Source organism: Petaurus breviceps, unplaced genomic scaffold (assembly GCF_028583685.1).
Source record: "Petaurus breviceps papuanus isolate PSGF00001 unplaced genomic scaffold, PetGlider_PUasm1.0 551, whole genome shotgun sequence".
Lineage (NCBI taxonomy): Eukaryota > Metazoa > Chordata > Mammalia > Diprotodontia > Petauridae > Petaurus > Petaurus breviceps.
The window spans coordinates 35,397,730-35,419,676 of NW_027186372.1; the positions used below are offsets into that span (position 1 = coordinate 35,397,730).

The 21,947-nt window shown below is 42.1% G+C and overlaps 1 protein-coding gene across 8 annotated transcripts in view; it reads left to right on the forward strand.

Annotated features, from left to right (window-relative positions):
• The window catches only part of PDE6A (phosphodiesterase 6A), a 100,818-nt gene that overhangs the window by 74,705 nt on the left and 4,166 nt on the right, over positions 1 to 21,947 (forward strand). For all 8 annotated transcript variants that reach the window (XM_069102640.1, XM_069102641.1, XM_069102643.1 and 5 more), the window contains 5 exons: positions 5,319 to 5,426; positions 9,972 to 10,035; positions 10,302 to 10,376; positions 11,729 to 11,812; positions 15,072 to 15,219. In XM_069102640.1, the coding sequence (XP_068958741.1) occupies positions 5,319 to 5,426; positions 9,972 to 10,035; positions 10,302 to 10,376; positions 11,729 to 11,812; positions 15,072 to 15,219 (479 nt within the window). The remainder of the gene's footprint in view (positions 1 to 5,318; positions 5,427 to 9,971; positions 10,036 to 10,301; positions 10,377 to 11,728; positions 11,813 to 15,071; positions 15,220 to 21,947) is intronic.

Below are 21,947 nucleotides of genomic sequence, written 5' to 3' on the forward strand. Positions count from 1 at the left end.
AACTATCTGAAGCTAGAATTGAACTCAGATCCTCCTGACTCCTGGGTCAGTGCTCTATTCACTGCACCACCTAGCTGCCCCATTAAAAAAAAATTATTATACTATGCTGTAGAAATGCTTGTTTTATTTCCTAAATTAAAAAATAAAACATTTTTTAAAAAACAGTTGTAGAAGTACAGTACAGGGAAGATGTGACTAGAAAATAACCCATGAAGAAAAGTCCTGGGGCTTCTAGTAGACTGCAAATTCAAAATGAGTCAGCAGTCTAACATGGCAGTCCACAGAGCCACTGCCATCTATCTCCATTTTGCTCTTAGGCAGCTGGGAAGTATAGTGGATAGTGCTCTGGGCCTGGAGTCAGGAAAGCCCGAATTCAACTCCTGCCTCAGACATTTACTAGTTGTGGCAAGTCACTTTAACCTGTCTGCTTCAGTTTCCTTCTCTGTAAAATGGGAATAATAATAACATCCACCTCCCAGGGTTGTTGTGATGGTAAAATGAGATAACATTTGTCATGTGCTTTGCAAACCTTAAGGTGCTATATAAACATTACACAAATATGTATAAAGGTAAATAAATGCTACACACACACACACACACACACACACACACACACACACATTATTGTGAGGCTAAATCATTAGAAGCCAAGTGTCCAGAATAAGGAAAGGGTCCCTATGAACATAGGTGACATTATTGCTTCTTAATTTTATCCATAAGGAAGCTCATCTGTCCTCATAGACTACCATCTGGCAGATTCCCTCTATGATTTCTCCCCACTTTTTAGGGCTCCTGAGGCATGGCCAGGTGCAGGAGTGGGGAACCTGTGGCCTTCTAGGTCCTCTGGTACAGCCTTTTGATTGAGTCCAAGTTTTTTTTTTTTTTAAAGCAATCGGGGTTAAGTAACTTGCTCAAGGTTACATGGCCAGTTATTTCTGGGTGTGGTGCTGAGTATCTGAGCCCGGATTTGATCCCCAGGTCATCCTGACACTGGAGCCGGTGCTCTTACTCGCTGAGCCACCTGGCTGCCCCTGAGTCCAAATTTTACAAAACAAATCCTTTTATTAAGCAGATTTGATTGGTGAAGTTTGGATTCAGTCAAAGGGCCACACTTGAGAACATAGAGGTCTATATGTGGCCTCGAGACTGCAGGATCCCTGCCCCTGGCCCAGGCATATTAGGATATTGGCTTGCTGACCTAACTTTGTGGCTCCTGGGGGACTCAAGCCAGCTCTATGTCTCTCTCCCTTCCCTTATTGAATGACTCCCACCTCGTGTTCCTGAAGGGAGAGGAGGAGACAGACCAGGATAGAGCCTTGGGAAGTACCCACAGTGAGTAGACATATATGGATAATAAGAAACTGAGAAGAAATGGTGAGACAGGTATCAGGAAAACCAGGAGAGAGTAGTGACATAAAAATACAGAGAGAAAAAAAGCATCTAGTAATAGAGGGTGGTCAAAGGTGTCCAATGAAGTGCAGAGGCACTCTGAAAAAACAAAACAAAACAAATCATCAGATTGGGCAAGTACCAGATCATTGGTTTTTTGGAAGAGAGTCGTTTCAATTGAGTGATGAGATTGGAAGCCAAATTACAGAGGGTAGAGAAGTGAGTGGGAGGAGAAGAAATGAAAGCAATGCTTGTAGACAGCTTTTTCTATGAGATTGGCTAAGAAAGGGAGGGAAATATAGCCTGATAACTTGAGAGTATAGTAGGGTCTAGTAGAAGCCTTTTAAGAATTGGAAGAGGAGGGATGTTTGAAGGCATTAAACAAAAAAATAGATAAATAGGGAGAGACTGAAGATTAGAGGGAGGGGTATGATTCAGTGGACAATTTGCTTAAAAAGATGTGAATAGATGGGCTTGAAGGTACATGAAGGGGGATGGACCTTACCAAGGAGAAGGGCCAATTCATTATCAGAGACTGGAGGAAAGGAGTTGCAGATGATATCATGGGTTTTGAGATGAATTGAATAGTGTGCTCATGGCTACTGGCTTCAATTTTCTCAATAAAAAGTCAAGATCCTCAGCTGAGAGGGTAGGGGGAGGTGGAGTGGGAAGCTTGAGGACAGAAAAGGTTTGGAATGGCTTTTGTGGAGAGCGAGATTGGGAATCAATTAGGGTAGAATAAAAGGATTGCCTGGATATAGTGAGGGCTCCATTGAGGTTAGCCAACATGAATTTGTCATGTTCTCAGTCAGCACTGTTTTGTGACTTCCCCCACTCTGTTCAGCAGCAAATGAGTAAGAGAAGAGAAGGTGGGAATAATCCCAAGGTGAGCCAGCAGCAGGACAATAGGGAGAAGGATTCAGAAATGGAGGACAGGGTGATTGCTAAAGTATCAAGAATGGGAAGGGGAGAAAGTGAAGTCAGAACCGATAATAGTCTGAGAAATTGATGGCTGGATAAGTAAACGAGGCAAAGAACAGGTTTAAGAAAGGGAAGGTATCAGGAAAGCAACAGTAACAAAACATTTCCCCCATGATCTTGGAGCATACTCTACAAGAGTTACACACAGCCACTGTGGGAAGTGTGAGCACATTCTTCTAGTTGTACTCACACTTGGGGAGGAGATATGGCTAAGACGGTTCACATACATGTTGTTCAGTCATTCTGTCAGGTCCGACTCTTTGTGACCCCATGGACCACTGCCTACCAGGCCCTTCTATCTTCCACCATCTCCTGAAGTCTGTCCAAGCTCATGCTCATTGCTTCCCTGACACTATCCATCCATCTCATCCTCTGCCTTCTCCTTTTCCATTTGCCTGCAGTCTTTCCCACACCAGGGTTTTTTCCAATGAGTCATGTCTTCTCAGTATGTGGCCAAAGCATTTAAGCTTCAGCACTCTATGTCTCTGATGTCTTTTTCCTTTTCTTGGTTTCCTCATGCTATTTCCTTTGGCTGCATTGTGTTTGCTAGGTAAGGTGCTCAGCTAGGTCTGTTTTTTTCCTCAGTTCAACTCCCAATGGCCTGTGTTGACTCTCTTCTTCACTAACAGAATCTTAGACTCACTACTCAGAACTATCTCCTCCCTCAACTCTCAGCTGGCCCACTCCCTGCTGGGTGTGGTATTTCCTAGTGGATGACTAGCTTTGCTGTAAGATGTCAGGGCTGAGGAGGAGGCTGGGAAGAAAGAAGAGAAAATCCTTTTTTCTCAGCAATGGGCTTCTCTCTCTCATGGACTGAGACCTTCTTTGATAGCTGTCTCTTCTCTCTATTACCTAAGGTCACATTTTTCAGAGTTACCTCTGGTCTTAACTGTCATTTTAGATAATAGACTAAAAGAAGAGACCTCCACTTTTTTTTTTTGCTTTTTTGAGGGGGGAAGGCAGGGCAATTGGGGTTAAGTGACTTGGCCAAGGTCACATGGCTAGTAAGTGCTAAGAGTCTGAGGACGGATTTGAACTCAGGTCCTCCTGACTCCAGGGTCCGTGCTATATTCACTGTACCACCTAGCTGCCCCCAGACCTTCATTTTTAGAAGGCCACTAGGAACATGGCCAATCCTTACACAGTCCATAGCTAGGCAGGCAGTAAGCATTTATTATCATGTTCCAGGCACTGTGCTCAGGCCTGGGGATGCCAACACAAACAAAAAGAAAGGCAGTCACTTTCCTCAAGAATCTTATATTTGAACGGAGGAAGACAACATAAAAAAGGGAGCTAAATAGTAGAGGATTAAGGTATCCGTGTAGGGGGGTGGTATTAAAATCCAGAAAGTTAGAAGCACAACTGGGGTGAAAATGAATGTTGGCTTGCCTGGGCCTCTTCCCAAAAGAGAGGCACTAGGAAACATTCTCTGATGGGAGAAAGGGCCAGCATGGCTGAGGGACTGTTCCAGAGTGAGAAGGCTGAAAAGGAGGATGGCTATCCCAGGATGAGGACGTCCTGGGTGCTGAGGGAGTTTCCAGGGGGAGATTGCATCTGAAATATGGTGTCAAAGTCCAAAGAGTCAGGTGCACAGCTGGGAGGAAAATGAAGTTTAGCTAGCCTGTATCCACAAAATAGAAGCACCAGGAGGAACTTACTTTCCCAATTCCAACAGTTATAATCACAGAATTTCATGCCCAGTAAAGGGGTATATGGTGCAGTGGAGTCAGGAAGAGTCATCTTCCTGAGTTCAAATCTGGCCTCAGACACTTACTAGCTGTGTGACTCTGGACAAGTCACTGAACCCTGTTTGCCTCAGTTTCTTCATCTGTAAAATGAACTGGAGAAGGAAATGGCAAACCACTCCTATACCTTTGCCAAGAAAACTACAAATGGGGTCCAAAAGAGTTAGACAGGACTGAACAACAACAAAGGGGTATATAGATTTTTCTTGACATTTTGACCTTAACACCACATTGTCTCTCTGATTTTTCTTGGACATCAATTCACTTTTTTTTCACTACCACAAACACAAAAATTAACAAACTGCAAAAGGTCACATAGTTAAACAGATTAAAATTTAGGTTCCCTGCTTTCCAATATAGTGCTTTTTCTACCACTTTTGATAGACATCTTTGGAACAGGGGTATGCTGGTAAATGTTTAACAACGGGATCAAACGAGATTATATTTGCTAAAAGTGCTTAGCAAAGTGCCTGGCACATAGTAAGCACTGTATAAATGCATATTTTCCCCCTTTCCCTCCCCTGTCCAAAAAAATGCAACCCCATCACATTTTTAAACTTAATCTGTGTAAGATTATCTCAGTCTCTTTCTCAGGTGTATACAATCAACAAAACAATAAACCAAGTCCCAGTTTGTAACATTTGCTGATTTCCAAGGTGGAGGTGATCACACTGAAAATCTAACAGTTGGGTCTTGGGAGTCCATATGAGCCAGCACCAGTATGGCCCTGCTTTGGGGATATTTTAGGGTTTTATTGATGCCTTAGTTTTGACCTCGAAGTCATTTCTTAATATCCATCCCCCCCATTTGAAGCCTCCCTGTATAACACAGTAAAAAGCAGTTAGGTTAATCCAACCAGCATAGTGTTAATCTGACAGACAGGGTATGAAACATCCTGTATCCAGTGTCCTATCTCTATCATCTGTTTCCTAGAGTTAAAATCAGTTGATCAATTGCTCCATTTAATCCTAGCTCAACTGGATCAGTACCTTTCCCATACAGGACTTCAACCTGGGACTATCAATCAAGTAATCAGTATATATTTATTAAGCACTTACTATGTACCAGGCTCTATGAGAAATACAGGAAATACAAAAAGAGGTAAAAGATAGTCTCTGCCCTCAAGGAGTTTATCATCTAAGGGATGAATGAATACCAGTCACTTCCTGATCCTCTTCTTTGTTGTTTTCTCATATTTTACAGAAAAAGGACAATGTTCCAGAAGATTGTGGATCAGTCTAAAACTTTTGAGAATGAACATGAATGGACCCAGTACATGATGCTGGAACAGACTCGGAAGGAAATTGTCATGTGAGTATTAATATGATTTTAAAATTATTGATTATTAATAATTTTCACACTCAACCCCTTAAAGTCAGCAGGATTGAGGATAGAAAATGGAGACCAGTGTTGCTTCTTAAATGAGGGAGTTCCTTACCATGCCTTGCTTTACCTTGGCTTTCCTGGACAAGTCAGAAAGGAGAGTGACTCTCAAGAAATAGCCAGAGTCCTGGTGTATGAAATAAGAAGCCTGCCCAGCTGTGTGGAGTCTGGGAGTGTATAGAAAAAGGAGAGCTTAAAAGAGGGAGGAGTTAGTGGGATATCAGCTCCAGGGTGCTGAATTTAGAGGGTACTGAGACTGGTGGTGTTAGCTCCAACTCAGGAAGAATAATTAGTTAATAGACACATAAGGTTGAAATATTGCTCTGGTGTAGGAAATGATGAGTTGATGGAGTTAGAAAAATATGGAAAGAGTTGGACTTATGAAAGGAAGATGTCAGCCACCTTCAGAGAAACAGAGGTCAATTAGGTATAGTTAGGATCTTACATAGATACATATGAATGTATATGTCTATATATGAGTCTGATTATAAACATCTAAGTATATGCATGTGTATATAAGTATATGTATCTATATGCATATATGTGTTTGTGTGCATGTATGTGTATCTATATAGATAGCTCCATAGATGTCTCTATAGACAGATATACATGTAGTTATAGACACAGACATAGACATAGATATAAAAATACATCTACCCTTAATTATAACCTTCTTGGGGAAGGTGGGGGAGGAGAAGGAAGGGGAGAGTGTAAAAAGTGCACAGCAGAGAACAAAAGAAAACTTATAGGAAAGAAAAGAAAAAATGAACAGCTTGGAACAAAATGTGTAGCGTTTATCATATAGGTTTTCTTGTAATGGAAATTTATGGCTGCGTATTTTGAATCCTGTCTTGTGGCTGTGCACGTGGCAATGCTTTTTTTTTTCTTTCGTATTTGAATTTTAGTATTTAAATTTATATGTTTCTTTTTCTTTTCTTCTTGTGTAGTTAACTTTAAAATAAATTAATAAATAAAAAGGAAAAAAGAGTAATTAGTTAAATAGAAAGCTGGCAGAGGCTTTGGTGACCAGTCTCGCCTCCTCCTCCCCCTTTTGTGGCCTCTGTCTCCCTCTGGTGGTGCGTCCCCACCTTCCCCTTCAATGATTTCCTTTTGCGTGCAATGGGTAGAAGTTTGGTAGCTGAGAGCCCTCTGGGTAGGACTTTGCCATTGATTTTCATCCTTTGGCAGTAGCGATGTAGTATGTTTTGTGGTCTGTGGTTGAAAGTATCATCCCTTCTACTTCAATTCCCTCCTCTCCCATACACAAACAGTGAAAGTTATAAGAACCAATTCTAAGGACAGTGTACTGAGTCAGGCACAGCTGAGCTTATGGCAGGATTGGGAAGAAGAATTTGGGGGATGAGGTGGGGATATGGAGGGAGGCCATAATAGTTCTGGATGATCTAACAAGTATCGTAGGAAGATGAGATTCTTAATTACTGACAAATTCAGCTGAAGAAAAGACTGTTCGGTTTTTGCATAGTCATTTCCATTAGGTTCAACTCTTTGTGACCTCATTTGGGGTTTGCTTGGCAAAGTTACTAGAGTGGTTTGTCATTCCCTTCTCCAGCTCATTTTACAGATGAGCAACCTGAGGCAAACAGGGTTAAATGACTTGCCCAGGGTCACACAGCTGATAAGTGTCTTAGTCTCAGACTTTTTTTTTGAGCACTGAGAAAAGGACTAGACTTGGCAATTAAAAAATCGCTGGTAACTTTGGAAAGAGCACGTGTAGTGAAATGATGAGGTCACAAATCAGACTGCAGAAACTTCAGAAGAGAGTGAGAGCAAAGGATATGCAAGCACCTATTGGAGAGGACTTTCTAAAGAATTTAGCCGCAAAGGGAGGAGAGATATTGGAAATGGTCAGATTAAGTGAGTGTTCTTAAGGATAAGAGATGTGGTTGTGTTTGTAGGCAGCACAAAAGCAGTCAGTTGACAGGGAGAGATTAAAGATTAGTGAGAGTGAAGATGGTGGAGGGGATGATTTGTTGGAGAAGATGAATGGAATGAGATCACTTGGGCATGTAGAAGGGTTCCCCTTGGCAAAGAGGACAGCCTGCTCATGGGAGACAGGGGTAAAGGAAGAGATAACGGGAGAAGATATCTGAGTGATACAAGAAGAGGAAAGAAAGGTGGATGGCCTCAATTTCCTTTTGGTGAAGTATAAGGCAAGGTTCTCAACTGAGAGAGTGGAGAAAGGGAGGAATAGATAAATCTGTAATAGCCATTATGGTGAATGGGAAGAATGGAGGTAAAAGCTGATGAGCAGGAGAATGTTAGTTACTCTCTCTTGGCCTGTCCCCTCCCACATGAAGACAGTTCCAGAAGTTCCCAGCTCTTCCCTTAGAGTCCTGGCTTTCTCTTTAGTCAACCAGGTCCCTCTGGGGGATGAGTTTCCATTTAATCCTGCCACAGGAAGAGCAATGAGAAAGGGGAAAATGTCTGCAATATCACCTTGAATGCTAAATGGTCTCCACCAATTTGCTAAACTCAGTTTACATTATAGAGAGGCCCTATTCACTTGTACTTTTCTGCTTTGAGAAAGTTGTAAAAATATGAATCAAGAAAATATTTTATTCTTCTTGAGATCCCATGCTGGGAAGTGTCCCAACAATTAGAGGATCTCCCTGTCTCATCTCTGTTTCTGATGAATATATGCGTTATAGTATAGAATTGCCTACATCTTTCTCTCATTGTGTGAGCCATAAGCATTGGGGAGTCACTTAACCCCATTCAATCTCAGTTTCCCCACCTACAAAATTGAAAAAATAATGGCACCTACTTAATAGGGTTGTTGTAAACACAGTAAATAAACTAGCTATTTATATTTTCTCTGTTGGAAATTCCTCGTGCTATTTCACTATTTTTCCTCTGGGCAGGGTGTAATAATTTCAAGCAGTAGTGGCATAGAAAATGAAAATTTGTGCCAGTTGTAACTTCTTTTTCTCAGATGCTTTTGAGGAAGTAAAAACATACAAGCCAGAATGCAATGGATAACAACATTTTTATCTTAATACTGGCTTTTAGAGACTTAAGTGAATAGAAATGAAAAAATCAATTTTAAAGAAAACAAGAGATTAGCTTTGGAGCAAATCCCTGTTATCCCCGAGAGGGAAAATAGAGAGGAAAAATGGAATCCTTATCTTAGATTTGCCCCTCTGACTCAGTTCAGACAAATCATCCTCTCACCAGATACCTTTCTTGGCCCTAGAGTACAGTCCTCATCATCATGGCTTTACCCGTACCTCCAAGGCAACTGCTTTCCATGACTTAACTTCTGCTGGGAATGGTCTCTCTCTGTCCTTCACTCTCTCCAGTGAGGCTGTTTCCAGGGCCCTAGAGTCCAGTCTCACTTCTGGTGCAGTTCCCTCCCCCTCTTTGAGGATTCTGCCTTCATTTGGATTGGCCCAGGGTGACAGCAGCCTGAGGAATGTGGTGCTGCAATGGCAGCCTAATTCTATTGCATCCTCAATTAGACTCCCATCCTCTCATGCACCTTCTGATTCAAAAGCTTGCAAAGATTTTCCTCTTTTTTTCCCTCTCTTAGGAAATGGCAGGAGTAAAGTCCTCAAAAGAGACACACTAGAGGAAGCTGTGTCCATCAGTAAACAATGGGCTCCAATGTCCCCACTAACTTTTATGTATCTGTTCCTTACAGATTCTGGAAACCATCTGATACATTCACTACAAATATCTCCCCTAATGTGTTTAATTTCTTTGCCTGAAATTCATTCTTTCCTAATTTCTGCCTGTTGAAATCTTCCCCCACCCTTTTCTTTAAGGCAATTCAGGTATCACCTCCTTTGTGAAGTCTTCCCTGATACATACCCCCATGGCCCCACCCCACCCCCACCCTGCGAGCCCAGCCATATACTCCTAGATGAAAGACATCTTTTTCTCTTAAATTTTCATAGAGCACTTTTATTGGATTTTTCCATTCCCCCATATCACACTCAACCTTTGCATTATACTTACTTGTACACATGTTGGGGCAGCTGGGTGGCCCAGGGGCCTGGGCCTGGAATCGAGAAGACCTGAGTTCAAATGTGACCTCAGATACTTACTAGCTGATGTGACCCTGGCCAAGTCACTTAACCTCTGTTTGCCTTAGTTTCCTTATCTATAAAATGGGGATGTAATAGCACCTACCTCCCAGGGTTTTTATAAAGATCAAATAAGATAATAATTGTAAAATGGCCTCATAAAGTACAGTTTCTGGCATATAATTTAAATAAACATTAGCTATTATCATTATATTGTTTCCTCTTCAGCAGATTGTAAGCTTCGTGAGGGTAGGGACAGTGTCTTACTTCACTATTGCATCATTGGCCACTGGTGTTTTGCCCACAAGAGGCACTTAATTTAAGGCTCAGTGAATTCTGCATTAACTTCCATTTTAGAACCAAAGGGTTGACTCCATCCCATCTCCCCCTTGCTAGTTGGTTATTAATGAGTGTCTTATGTCCCCAGGGCGATGATGATGACTGCCTGTGACCTGTCTGCTATAACCAAGCCCTGGGAAGTTCAGAGCAAGGTACATATAAACTTATATTCCCTTTGGGAGGGGTTTGCTGTTTTCTCAGAGGTTTTGGGAATCCCATCCTGACTCCCTGCTAAGTTCAAAGCTGAGACAGCATTTACAACTACTGCACACCCTTTAAAGAATCTCAATTGAATAATTCTTACATGGTGGATGCCATCCACAGAAAGCACATGCCAGGCTTCTCTCTGGCCTTAAAACCTCAGCTGTCGGGGGCTCTTCCATGGGCTCATTTGAATTGTTTATTTTATTGTTGGCAGGTGGCTCTTTTGGTGGCTGCTGAATTCTGGGAACAAGGAGATCTAGAGAGAACTGTGCTCCAGCAGAACCCTATTGTGAGTAGAGATTGGAACTCATCCTTTTGTAAAATAGCAAGTTAGGAAGTCTAGGGGATAGAATGCTGCCCTTAGGGGAAGAAAGACCCAAATTCAAATCTTGATCTCAGACACTTCCTAGCTGTGTGTCCATGAACAAGTAATTTAACCCCTTCTGGCCTCAGTTTCTTTATCTGTAAAATGGAATATTAGCGACTACCTAACAAAGTAATCAAATGAGATAATATATGCAAAGTGCTTTGCAAACATTAAAACTTAATGTAAATATTGGCTATTCCTATTATTATTAGAGATGAGACCTTATGTTTATGTTAATGGAGAAATGCAAACCCACTATGTATAGTTCTACCCATGATATAAAATTTACAAGTCAATGGGTCTCCTTGCAGAAGACAATTGTCTTCAAATTTCTTATAAGATATGAGGGAGCCCAGTGTTATAGGTGGTATGGTGGGGAAAAATGGCAGACTGAAATTAAAGGACCTGGGCTCTGCCATTGCCAGTGTGATCCTGGGTAAGTCTCTTGAAATCTTTGGGCCTCAATTATTTAATGCCTAAAATAAGGGGGTTATACTAGATGCTCTCTAAAGCCCCCGTCAGCTCTAAATCCTCCTATGTACATTTTACAGATGGGGAAACAGATTCAAGAAAAGTTGAGTAATTTGCCAAAGGGCTAAGGTCTCTCCCAGGTCTAAATTCTACCATCTTGTTTTGTCCAATGTAAGTCTTCCCATACCTCCCTTGAACCCTCAGATCCTTCTGTCTCTGTTTCTATTGGACTAGAAGCAGAACCTCCCAAGCCACTTAGAGGTTAGTTTATGTTCTGAAAAGGAAGATGAATGTAGACCCAGTCATTCCATGAGGACCCATTTTGCCCTGTGTTTCTATCATAAAGGGATACCAAAGTGTTCCTGTCCTAGGCAGAGTAAGGGGTAATTCTGATAACCCACATCAGCAGTGTCCTAGGACTGAGGCCATCCACCTCCTGCTCCTGTTATTCAGTTTGGACTCAGAAAAGTTAAGGGCAAGAATATCCTTTGCCATAGCAGCATACATATTGCTATTGTTGTTTTTACAATTCTTCAGATTTCAAAAATGTTACTTATTATTTTTAATATCATAGTCATTTCCACATACATCTATAACAACCATCTCCAACTGAACCTTCCCCCCTTGACAATGTAGGCAAAACAGTCCATAACTTTTTTTTTGTCCTCTGGTGAGTTTGTGAATACAAAGTCCCATGGGATGCCAGTCAGGAGAAGGGCTACCTCCTGAGACAGCCTACCTTAGTTCTGGGACCGAGAAGGAATAATGGGCTTTGTCCTTTTTTCTCCACCCTCTGCTGACAGCCCATGATGGACAGGAATAAAGCAGATGAGCTCCCCAAGCTGCAAGTTGGTTTCATCGACTTTGTCTGCACCTTTGTCTACAAGGTGGGTCTGACCTTCATCTGTCCCATAGTGTTTTCTAGAACCACACACTTGGTCCCCCTCACGTCACCCTGCTCCCAAATACTCAGAAGAAAAAGGCCTTCTTCATAGCTTTCTGGTTGCTTTCACACATGTTCCAGGGCTGTGGGGAAAGTGTGAGGGCCCTATAGCACCTAATACAGGCAAAGAAGCCCACACCGAAGGGCTTGGAATATGTAATTAAGAGTTCAACCATGCTGGCTTTGCATCATGAAATCCTCATTGCCTAAACTCTTTGGAGTAAACCTGTGTCTTGCAAAAAGTGGCTTGTAGTCAACTCCACTCAGTGATTCAACCAGGAGACATGAACAGCATAAGGTAACATAGATACATACATGTGGTAAAGGCCACCCAGGCAATCAGCATCTCCATAGCTCAGGGGCTCAGCCATGGAGAGGCCTAATCTGGCTTTTCCTTCCGACAGCAGTCAGAGACTCTGTGCAAGGGCCAGTAGAGAAACATGGGAAGTCAGGCCTGGTTTTAGCCAACAGGCTGCCCCAACAGAAACTCTGAACTGAGGTCTGGGAATGTGTTTCTTCAGTATCTTGGTAATTAAATCGAAATATTTCAATTTAATTGGTCTCCTTTGTAATTATATGTGTGTATACATATATACACACATAGATTATAGATATATATGTATGTACATATATTTTTTCCTTTATGCATTTAAGAAAAAGTATTCTTGGAAAAGGTCCATTGACTTTGCCAGATTGCTAAAGGGGTCCATGATACAAAAAAAGGTTAAGGATCCCTAACCTAGAGAAAAAGAAGCTGGTGTCCTTATTGAGGTTATTAGCAATAGTTGCTGCCTTCCTACCCCACAGATCAATTTCTGATTGTGAATAACAAGAGAAAGAACACTTGATTTAGGAGCAGACCTCTGTTCAAGTCTTAACTCTGAGACTATGGACAAATGATTACCCCACTTTGATCCTTGGGTTTCCCTTCTTTAAAATGGGAATAAGGGGGCGGCTAGGTGGCACAGTGAATAGAGCACTGGCCCTGGAGTCAGGAGGACCTGAGTTCAAATCTGGCCTCAGACACTTAACATAAAAACTAGCTGTGTGACCTTGGGCAAGTCACTTAACCCCAATTGCTCTACCTTCCCCCCTCTAAAAAGCAAAAAAAAAAAAAAAGGGAATAAGAAGCAACATGTCATAGGAGTCAGGAAGATCTACATTCTAGTTTTTCCTTACACACTTACTGGCTGGGTGACCCTAGGCAAGTCACTTAACATTCTTCAGCCTCAGTTTTCTCATTTGTAAGAGAGGTATAATAATGGTACCTACCTCACAGGATTGTTGTGGGGAGCAAATAAAATAGTAGACATCAAGCACTTTGCAAACCCTAAAGTTTATTATTTATTGTTAAAATTTTATTATTTTTTGTTATTATCAGCTGTTAATATTATTATTCTAGTCATACCTCTTTTCTCTTTTCCAAGGTGAGTATGAGAAAAGTGCTTTATGTGAAATACTTTATAAATGTGACTACTGAGTTTTGTAATTAAGATTATTTTGGTTTCATTTGCTCTTCAAAACAGCTCCATGATATACAAAGGCTAGGGGAGTGGAAAGGACACTGAACTTAGAGTCAGAGGACCTGCATTCGAATCTCGGCCCTGCTCTGTACTAGCTCTGCAACCTTGGGCCAAGTAGATTCCCTTTTCTGGGCCTCATTTTATCAAATTATAAGATAAGGGAGTATGACTATCTGATCTTTAGGCCCTCTGTAACTCTAAATGTGATTGTCATCATTTTACAGATGAGAGAATTGAAGCTTAGAGTGTATGAGTAGTTAATTAAGGCCATGGAAGCAGTCAGTAGCAGAACTGAGACTAGAAGACAGGCCTTTTTCTCTTCCCACACACAATTCTGCATGTCCATAGTTAGGGATAGTTAGTTACATGGGAAGTCCAAAGCATCCTACAGGAGGAGAAATGATTCATTAAGATAACTCACAAATTTACAGTTGTCAGCTTAATTTTATTGAAAAGGACAGATAGCCCTTGGTTATCAGTAGAGGTATTTGATTAACAAAAGTTTATTAAGTGCTTTTATGCAATGCCCTGGGCACTGGGAATACAAAAGTTAAAAAATGACAGTCCCTTCCCTCAGAAAGCTTATATTTTACTAGGAAGGATATAGCATATATACACAAATATGTATAATATAAAGGTATAGCACCAGCATGATATTTACAGTGCCTATGGCAGCTATGAATGTGCCAACATAATTCTGAATTGCAAAACATAACAGACTCTCTACATGGAAGACAGAACCAAAATATTTGTTCAAACACCAGAAAGTCAAATCCCAATACCAGAAAGCCAAATCCATCATAGCAACAAAGAAATCTATATATAATAACACTGCAGGAGGCAACACCATCCCCAAGCCTTCCCTCTGCTAGGGCCTTCCCACAAACAAATACTCATAGCTCGATGCTTGCTTCCTCTCTCTCTCCCTCAGCTCTAACTACTCTGACCAACTTCCTCTGGGCTCTGCTCCACCCTCCCTGCTCTACTCCTTCAGCAAGCTCCTCCCACCACAGGCTTCATGTGACTCAAACTCATTTGACTTAGGCTTCCATGTGACTTAAGCAGGTCACATGGGCCTATTAATGAATGGGGAAAATCTTCCCATTAAGCAAAAATACATTAACAATACAAAGGGAGACTGTAGGGAAATTGGAGGATGACCTGACTGTCAGAAAATAGAAGGTAGGGGGCAGGGTAATAAAACAGCAAGAGATTAGGAGTCAGAAGCCCTGGATTTCAATCTTGGTTCCATCATTAACTTGCTGTGTGATATTAGGCAAGTTACTTTACCTTTCCGGGCCCATTTCCTTGGCTGAACAATGAGGTAGGTTCTAGGTACTACATTTTAAGAGAAACACTGACAAATTGGAGGGTATCCAGTGAAGGATGATTGGAACATTTAGGGAACTTAAAACCACACCACTGGACTAGAAGACTTATGACTGCTATAAATATTTGAAAAACTGTTATGGGGAAGAGGGATTAGATTTGTTCTGGCTGGCCCCAGAGGACAGAGCTGGGAGTAGTGGAGGGAAGTTGAAGGGAGATCTTGATATAAAGAAAAACTTTCCAACAAGAGAGTTGTCCATCCCTCCCTTTGCTGGAATAATGGAGAGTGTGTTACCTGACTGCTAGCTGCTCCTTTGTCCAAGGTGACAGAGACCTCATCTTCTCTCCCAGGAATTTTCCCGGTTTCATGAGCAGATCACCCCCATGCTGGATGGCATCACCAATAACCGGAAGGAGTGGAAGGCACTGGCTGATGAATATGATGCTAAGATGAAAGCCCTGGAAGAGGAGAAGCAGAAAAAAGCACAGGCCAAGCAAGGTCTGTAGGGGTCTCTGGGCTCTAAGGGAGGTGGCCAGGGCTGCCCACAGGTTTCTAAGCAGCCCCAGGTCTGCTGGAAAGCAGAACACTTGAGTCAGAAGACCCAGGTTCAAATTCTGAGTTTGCTACTTTAATCTCCATGTGGCCTCAAGGACAAATCAATTTCTCTCTCTGGGACTCAGTTTCCCAATCTGTAAAACAAGGAGGCAGGGGGAGAGTAGAACTAAATCTAAGTTCCCTTCTGGCTCTAAATCCTACAGTCTTCATTTTTTTAAAGTGAGGGAACTACCGCTTACCATCTTTACTTTCTCAGATCTAGGGAGTTCATGGCTGTCTGAGAGGTGTGGATGGTAATCTATGGACAATATGGAGCATAATAGGTTCTAGGTGCAGGCACAGTGTATGATAGTGGGAGGGGAGGCCCTGCTAGTCACTACAACTGTCCACTAACAATTTATTTTGTTTTGGGTTTTTGTTTTTTTTTTTTGCTTGTTGGAGGGGGCATGCAGGGCAATTGGGGTTAAGTGACTTGCCTGAGGTCCCAAGGCTAGTAAGGGTTAAGTGTCTGAGGCCAGATTTGAATTCAGGTCCTTCTGATTCCAGGGAAGGTGCTCTATTCACTGTTTCACCTAGCCACCCCCCACTAACAATTTCTAAAGCATGATTTCTATGCAAAACCCTCTTTTAGAGAGTAGGGTAATGAAAAAAAGGAGAAGTCACAGTGTCCTGCTCCCAAGGGGAAACATCGTGGGGGATATAAGAAAACCAGTGGGAAGAACATTGAGCCTCAGTTTTCTCCCCTATACAATGGGAGTTGCATTACTTACATCAGAGAGGGCTGTTTAATCAAGGGATGTATAAACCTGAACACCCTGAATAAATATGAACTATCATTATTTGAGGCTCTAGATGGGCCAGACACTCCTCAGGCTCCCTCCAGTGTTCCATCCTTGCTCTCAACTGGCTATCAGTCATGTTCCTCTGTATTCGTACTTTAAAATGATTGTTTTTCAGTCATTTCAGTCTTGTCCAACTCTTCATGACCCTATTTAGGGTTTTCTTGGCAGAGATACTGGAGTGGTTTGCCGTTTCCTTCTCTGGTTCATTTTACAGATGAGGAAACTGAGGCAAACAGGGTTAAATTTCTTGCCCAGGATCACACTGCCAGTAAGTATGTGAGGCTGGATTTGAACTCAGGTTTTCTTGACTCCAGGCCAGCACTCTACTACACCATCTAGTTGCATTTTAAAATGTGGTCCTTTAAGATGAAAAAGTCTCATTCCTAGTTGCTTTTGAGGCACAGAGAAGGGAGATTGAGTAAAGAGCTTGGTCAATAGGAAGTAGAGTGTGGTAGAGTAGAAAGAGTACTGCATTTGGAATCAAAGGCCCCGTGTTTTGTGACTATCTGGGCAAGTCACTTAACCTCTTGGGTATCACCTTTCTCAGTTGTAAGATGAGGGAGTTGAATGAAACAAGATTTAAGGTCCCATTATGAATGAAAGAAAACTACAGATTTTTATTGGGAGAAGTAAGATCAAAATTTAAGGGTTTTTCCTGTTCCCTGGCTAGGAAGATTTAATATAATAACCACAGGGAGCAGAGAGCATAGGTTAATGGGAATACTCTGCCAGGGTGTGCCAGCACCCTGGGCTTATGGTCTATGCCTGGTGATAATAATTACAATAGTGCCAAAAGTAATTTACAGACTGAATTTAAATGAAAAAAGATGTGTAAAATGCTTTACAAATCTTAAGGTCCTATATAAATGTTAGCTATTTTTATTTTGGCCAATTAAAATACCAGCAGAATTTTTTCCTAGAAATAGACAAAATGATAAAGAAATTTCTTGGGAAACACACTTCTAGCAAGACAGATTTTGACTTTGCGGACTATATCACCCAGCCTCACCTAACCCCCTCCCCCCCTCACTCTACCCACCCACTCCCCTTCCTGTATCCTTATCTGGACTCACAAACCCTGAGATGAATGCTCTTCTCCATTCATTCTAGTCCCCAATCAGATTCTATGAAATTTTAGGGGAAGAGAAGGTCTTAGGCAATTGCAGTGGTATGGGGTGGGCAAAGTCCCTTTTTTTCCCCTCAGAACCCAGAGATTTGGTTTACTGAAAGCACTTAACAATAAGCCCTTTGGGAGAAGCAGGTGTGGAAAATATGTCTGACCTGGAGGGCAGCTTCCTGTCCCTCCCTTCTTCCCCAACTTCTCCAGTCCAGAACAGAGAAAAAAGTGCTGGATCTGGCATTGGAGAGCATGGGTTCAAATCCAACCTTTGATGCTTATTACCTGTAGGCAAGACCTTGGGCAGAATATTTAGCCTTCATAGGCCTTAGTTTTTTTCATCTGTAAAATGAGAGGGAAGGACTAATTGGCCTCTGAGCACCCCTCCCAGCTCTACATCAATGACACAAAGCTGTGGGTTTCCCCAGGCCCAGAGTTGAGTTGCTTTTGGACTCTAAAGGGCTCTTAAGTAGGCTTTCTGTGTGGCATTGCTATGTGATTCATCTGGCACACCAGAGGCACTGAGTACCTCACTGGGAGAAAGGCAGGAGGCAGTTTAGATCTTGGTCAACTTATCTTCATGAGTTCAAATCCAGCCTTAGTCACTTACTAGCTGTGTGATCCTGGGCAAGGTATTTAACCTCTGTTTGCCTCAGTTTCCTCAACTGTAAAATGGGGATAAAATGAGATATTTGTAAAAGTGCTTAGCACAGTGCCTGACACATAGTAAGCACTACATAAATGTTAACTATTATTATTAGTTATTATCCTAGATTCCAGACTTGTACAATCCCCACCCTCCCGTCCAATCTGTTGCCAAGTTTGGTCGATTCTATCTCAACATCTTTTGCATGCACCTCTTTTCTCCTGATGCTGCTGCTTTGGTGCAGACTCTCAAATCAAGGCTCTTCCCACTCTACCCCTCCTCCATTCAGCTGCCAAAGTGATCTTCCTAAAGGGCAGTTCTGATCATGTCTCTTCCCTATTTAGTCAACTCATTGCTGTTGTCATTGTTCAGTCGTTTTTCAGTTGTGTTCTACTCTTTGTGACTCCCATTTGGGGTTTTCTTGGCAGAGATGCTGGAGTGATTTGCCATTTCCTTCTCCAGTTCATTTTACAGATGAGGAAACTGAGGCAAACAGGGTTAAGCAACTTGCCCTGGGTTACACTGCTAGTAAATGCCTGAGATCAGATTTGAATTCAGGTTTTCCTGACTCCAGGTCCAGCACTCTATCCACTGAGCCACCCAGCTGCCCCTTAGCAAACTCCCATCACTTCCTATTACCTCCAGGATCAAAACTAAAATTCTGTTTGGCATTCAAAGTGTTTCACAACCTGCCCCCTGCCAACCTCTCCAGTCTTCTCCTACTTGAATCCCTTCCATGTTCCAGTGACACAGGCCTTCTTACTATATCCCTTGCACATCACACTCCATCACCCGGCTCCAAGCCTTTCCACTGGCTCTCTCTCTCTCCTGCCTGGAGTATTACCCCTCCTGGTCTCCCCTCAAGGCTTCCTTCACATGTCTACTAAAATCTTACTTAATGCAAGAAGCCTCTCCTGATGCCACCCAGGGCTAAAGGCTTCCCTGAGGTCGCCACTTGTTCACTCCGGTATCTCATAGTACATAGCCGTTTGCATGTTGCCCCCCATTAGAATGTGAGCCCCAAGCCCAGGAACCATATTTTTGCTTTTCTCTGTGTCCCTAGAATTTAGCACTGTGCCAGGCACACAACAGGGACTAAATAACTGCCTTCTGCTTGGTTGTTATTGCTTCCAGTTCTGTTCTCTGGAGCTGAGGAGAACAAGACTCCTTCCTCCTGCCTCATGGCAGCTTTTTAGATCTTGGAAGACGATGATTAGGATCTCCTCTTCTTTCTGCTCTGCCCCAAAGAATGGCCACATCTTTGTCTTTCCCCTGTGGAGCCTTTTCACACTGTCTTTTTATTCCTTATTCAATTGGTTGACTGTGAGAATTCATGGGCATTGGCTCATAGATTTGGAGCTGGTAAGGACCTAAGAAGTCACCCAGTCCAATTTCCTCATTTAGCAGATGAGGAAAGTTAAGGGTCAAGGTAGATTAATGACTTGCCCAAGGGCTTATACCCACTTGACCATGCAGAGCAAAACCCAAACCTGTGGTTTCTTGCTCTTTGTTAGAAAATATCTTCATTGAAGCTCTATTGGGCTGGATTCAGGATGCTTATTCTATTTTGGTTGTTGGTTTATGAGTGAAACGAGTCCCATGCTGGCGCCATTTTTCAGCAGCGTTATCTTGGAGTGCAGTCTGTCTCCAGATCTAGCATTGGTCCTTCTGGCCTAATAACCCTAGCAAGGGGAAATCTTGGGGAGACACAGAGAATAACAGCAGCCAGGCTTGGCCACTTCAGGAACCTTGGTTCCAGCAGAAGGTCCCAGGCTTCAAAGACTTGTTTTAATTCAGATAATGGTTAGAAAAGCAGGATTATGCTCTAATGACATGGGAACACAGGTCCTATCTCTTTGAGGCCCCGCTCAGGTCCCAGACAGAGTCTCAGGCATTCACATCTTTTCACACCCATCAGAAAGATGGAAATTATGTTGCTTCTGATAGAATTTTAAAATGAAAGGAAGAGTTAATTTAGGATTAGAGAAAAGCTGACACAGGTAGAAATGTAGCTAATTTCCAAAGAAATAAGTCTGAGCTAAAATACAAGATAAAATATATCAAATGGTATCCCATAATATTGCTTTTCTGCTTACCTTAACTTCTCATTACTGCTATTATTATTCCAGTTCAGGAACCTAAAATCAGACTCTGGTCAAGGAGATGAAATTTATTCATTCATTTACATAAGAGGTAATCTGACATGGTTAAAAGAACTTGAGACTGAAAATCAAAGAGACTTGGGTTTGAATCATGGCTCTGACACTAGCATACCTCAAATTAAAAATCTGAGATTTCATGACATTTCATTGCTGTTGATTCATTTTTCAGTCATGTCCAACTCTTCATGACTCTGTTTGGAATTTTCTTGCCAAAGATACTGGTGTAGTTTGCCATTTCATTTTCCAGCTCATTTTACAAGGGAGGAAACTGAGACAAGCAGGATTAAATGACTTGCCCAGGGTCACACAGCTAGTCTGAGGCCAGATTTGAACTCAGGAAGATAAGTCTTCTTAACTCCAGGCCTGGCATTCTATCTATTGTGCTGCCTAACTGCCCCTTTGATCCAGAATTACCACTACTGGGTCTGTACCCCAAAATTAGCTCAGTGCAAAATTAGCTCTTTTCCTTAACTTCTTCCTTACCTGGAGCTGGTAATTAATAGATCACATTTAGAGCTGGAGGTGACTTTAGAGGTCATCTAGTTCAAACCCCTCATTTTTCAGATGAGGTAGCTAAGTTCCAGAGAGAGATTTAGTGGCTTGCCAGAGGTCATCAGGTATGGGATTTAAACCCTGGTCCTCTGACTTCAAATGCAGCAGTCTTTCAACTTATCAGCAGATCCTTTGCCAGAGTCAGGTCATAAAGAAAGTTAGTTGATGGTATATATATATATATATATTTTGGTTAGGTTCTTTTTTTGCATTTATCTTCAAACGGCTTGGTAGATAGAGTTGCCTTCAGGGTCTGGAAGACCTGGGTTCAAAGTAGTCTCTGAAACATATTCTGTGTGTGTGTGTGTGAGAGAGAGAGAGAGAGAGAGAGAGAGAGAGAGAGAGAGAGAGAGAGAGAGAGAGAGAGAGAGAGAGAGAGAGAGAGAGACAAAGAGAGAGAGAGAGAGAGACAGACAGACAGAGACAGAGACAGACAGACAGAGACAGAGACAGACAGACAGAGACAGAAAGATAGAGACACAAATAGAGATTGGAGAGAGACAGAGACAGAGATGGAGAGAGACAGACAGACAGAGATAGAGAGACACAAATAGAGATGGAGAGAGAGAGATGGAGAGACACAGACACAGATAGAGATGGAGAGAGACAAGAGATAGAGAGACACAGATAGAGATGGAGAGACACAGAGAAATAGAGACACGGATAGAGATGGAGAGAGAAAGAGAGATAGAGAGACAGAGACAGAGAGAGTGCCCACCTAGGTAAGTTACTTAAGCTCTCCATGGCCCCAGGTAATTAATGTTCTAAATTGCAGAGTAGTTATGGTTCTGCAGAAAAAATTTCCTCTGTGGGAATTCCTTATACAGTATCAAAGAAATCACAGCTTTGAATCATGAAAGTCCTCAGAAGGGAAGCAAGAACATGGTAGCACTTTCTTATAACCATTTAAGTACCTACAGTTCACAGGTTACTGTGTATAAACTGAATCAACCCACAGTTTATAGATCTGAAGCTCCTCCCTTTTGGTAAAACCACCACAGCTTCCCATTTCTAGTCATATGACAATTCTCCCACTCTCCAGGATCTTTTCAAGGTCACTGACAAGGCCTCAGCAAGGGCATCACCAGCTGTCAGCGCACTGGGATGCTACTGGGGCAGCTATAGTAGGTGCTTTCTGTTTATCTCCTAACTTTATCCTGACTATCCATTCCTGGTAACCACTTGAATCCTCTTTCTTCGGCAGTAGGTCAGGGGTTTCCTTAGTAGAGAAATAAAACTTGAGCAGTTCTGCTCTTTCTCCATTGTGGGTCATCATTGTCACAGTCACCTACAGCAGCGTCTTATCCCCATTTTGATAAATTCTCTCTCTCTCTCTCTCTCTCTCTCTCTCT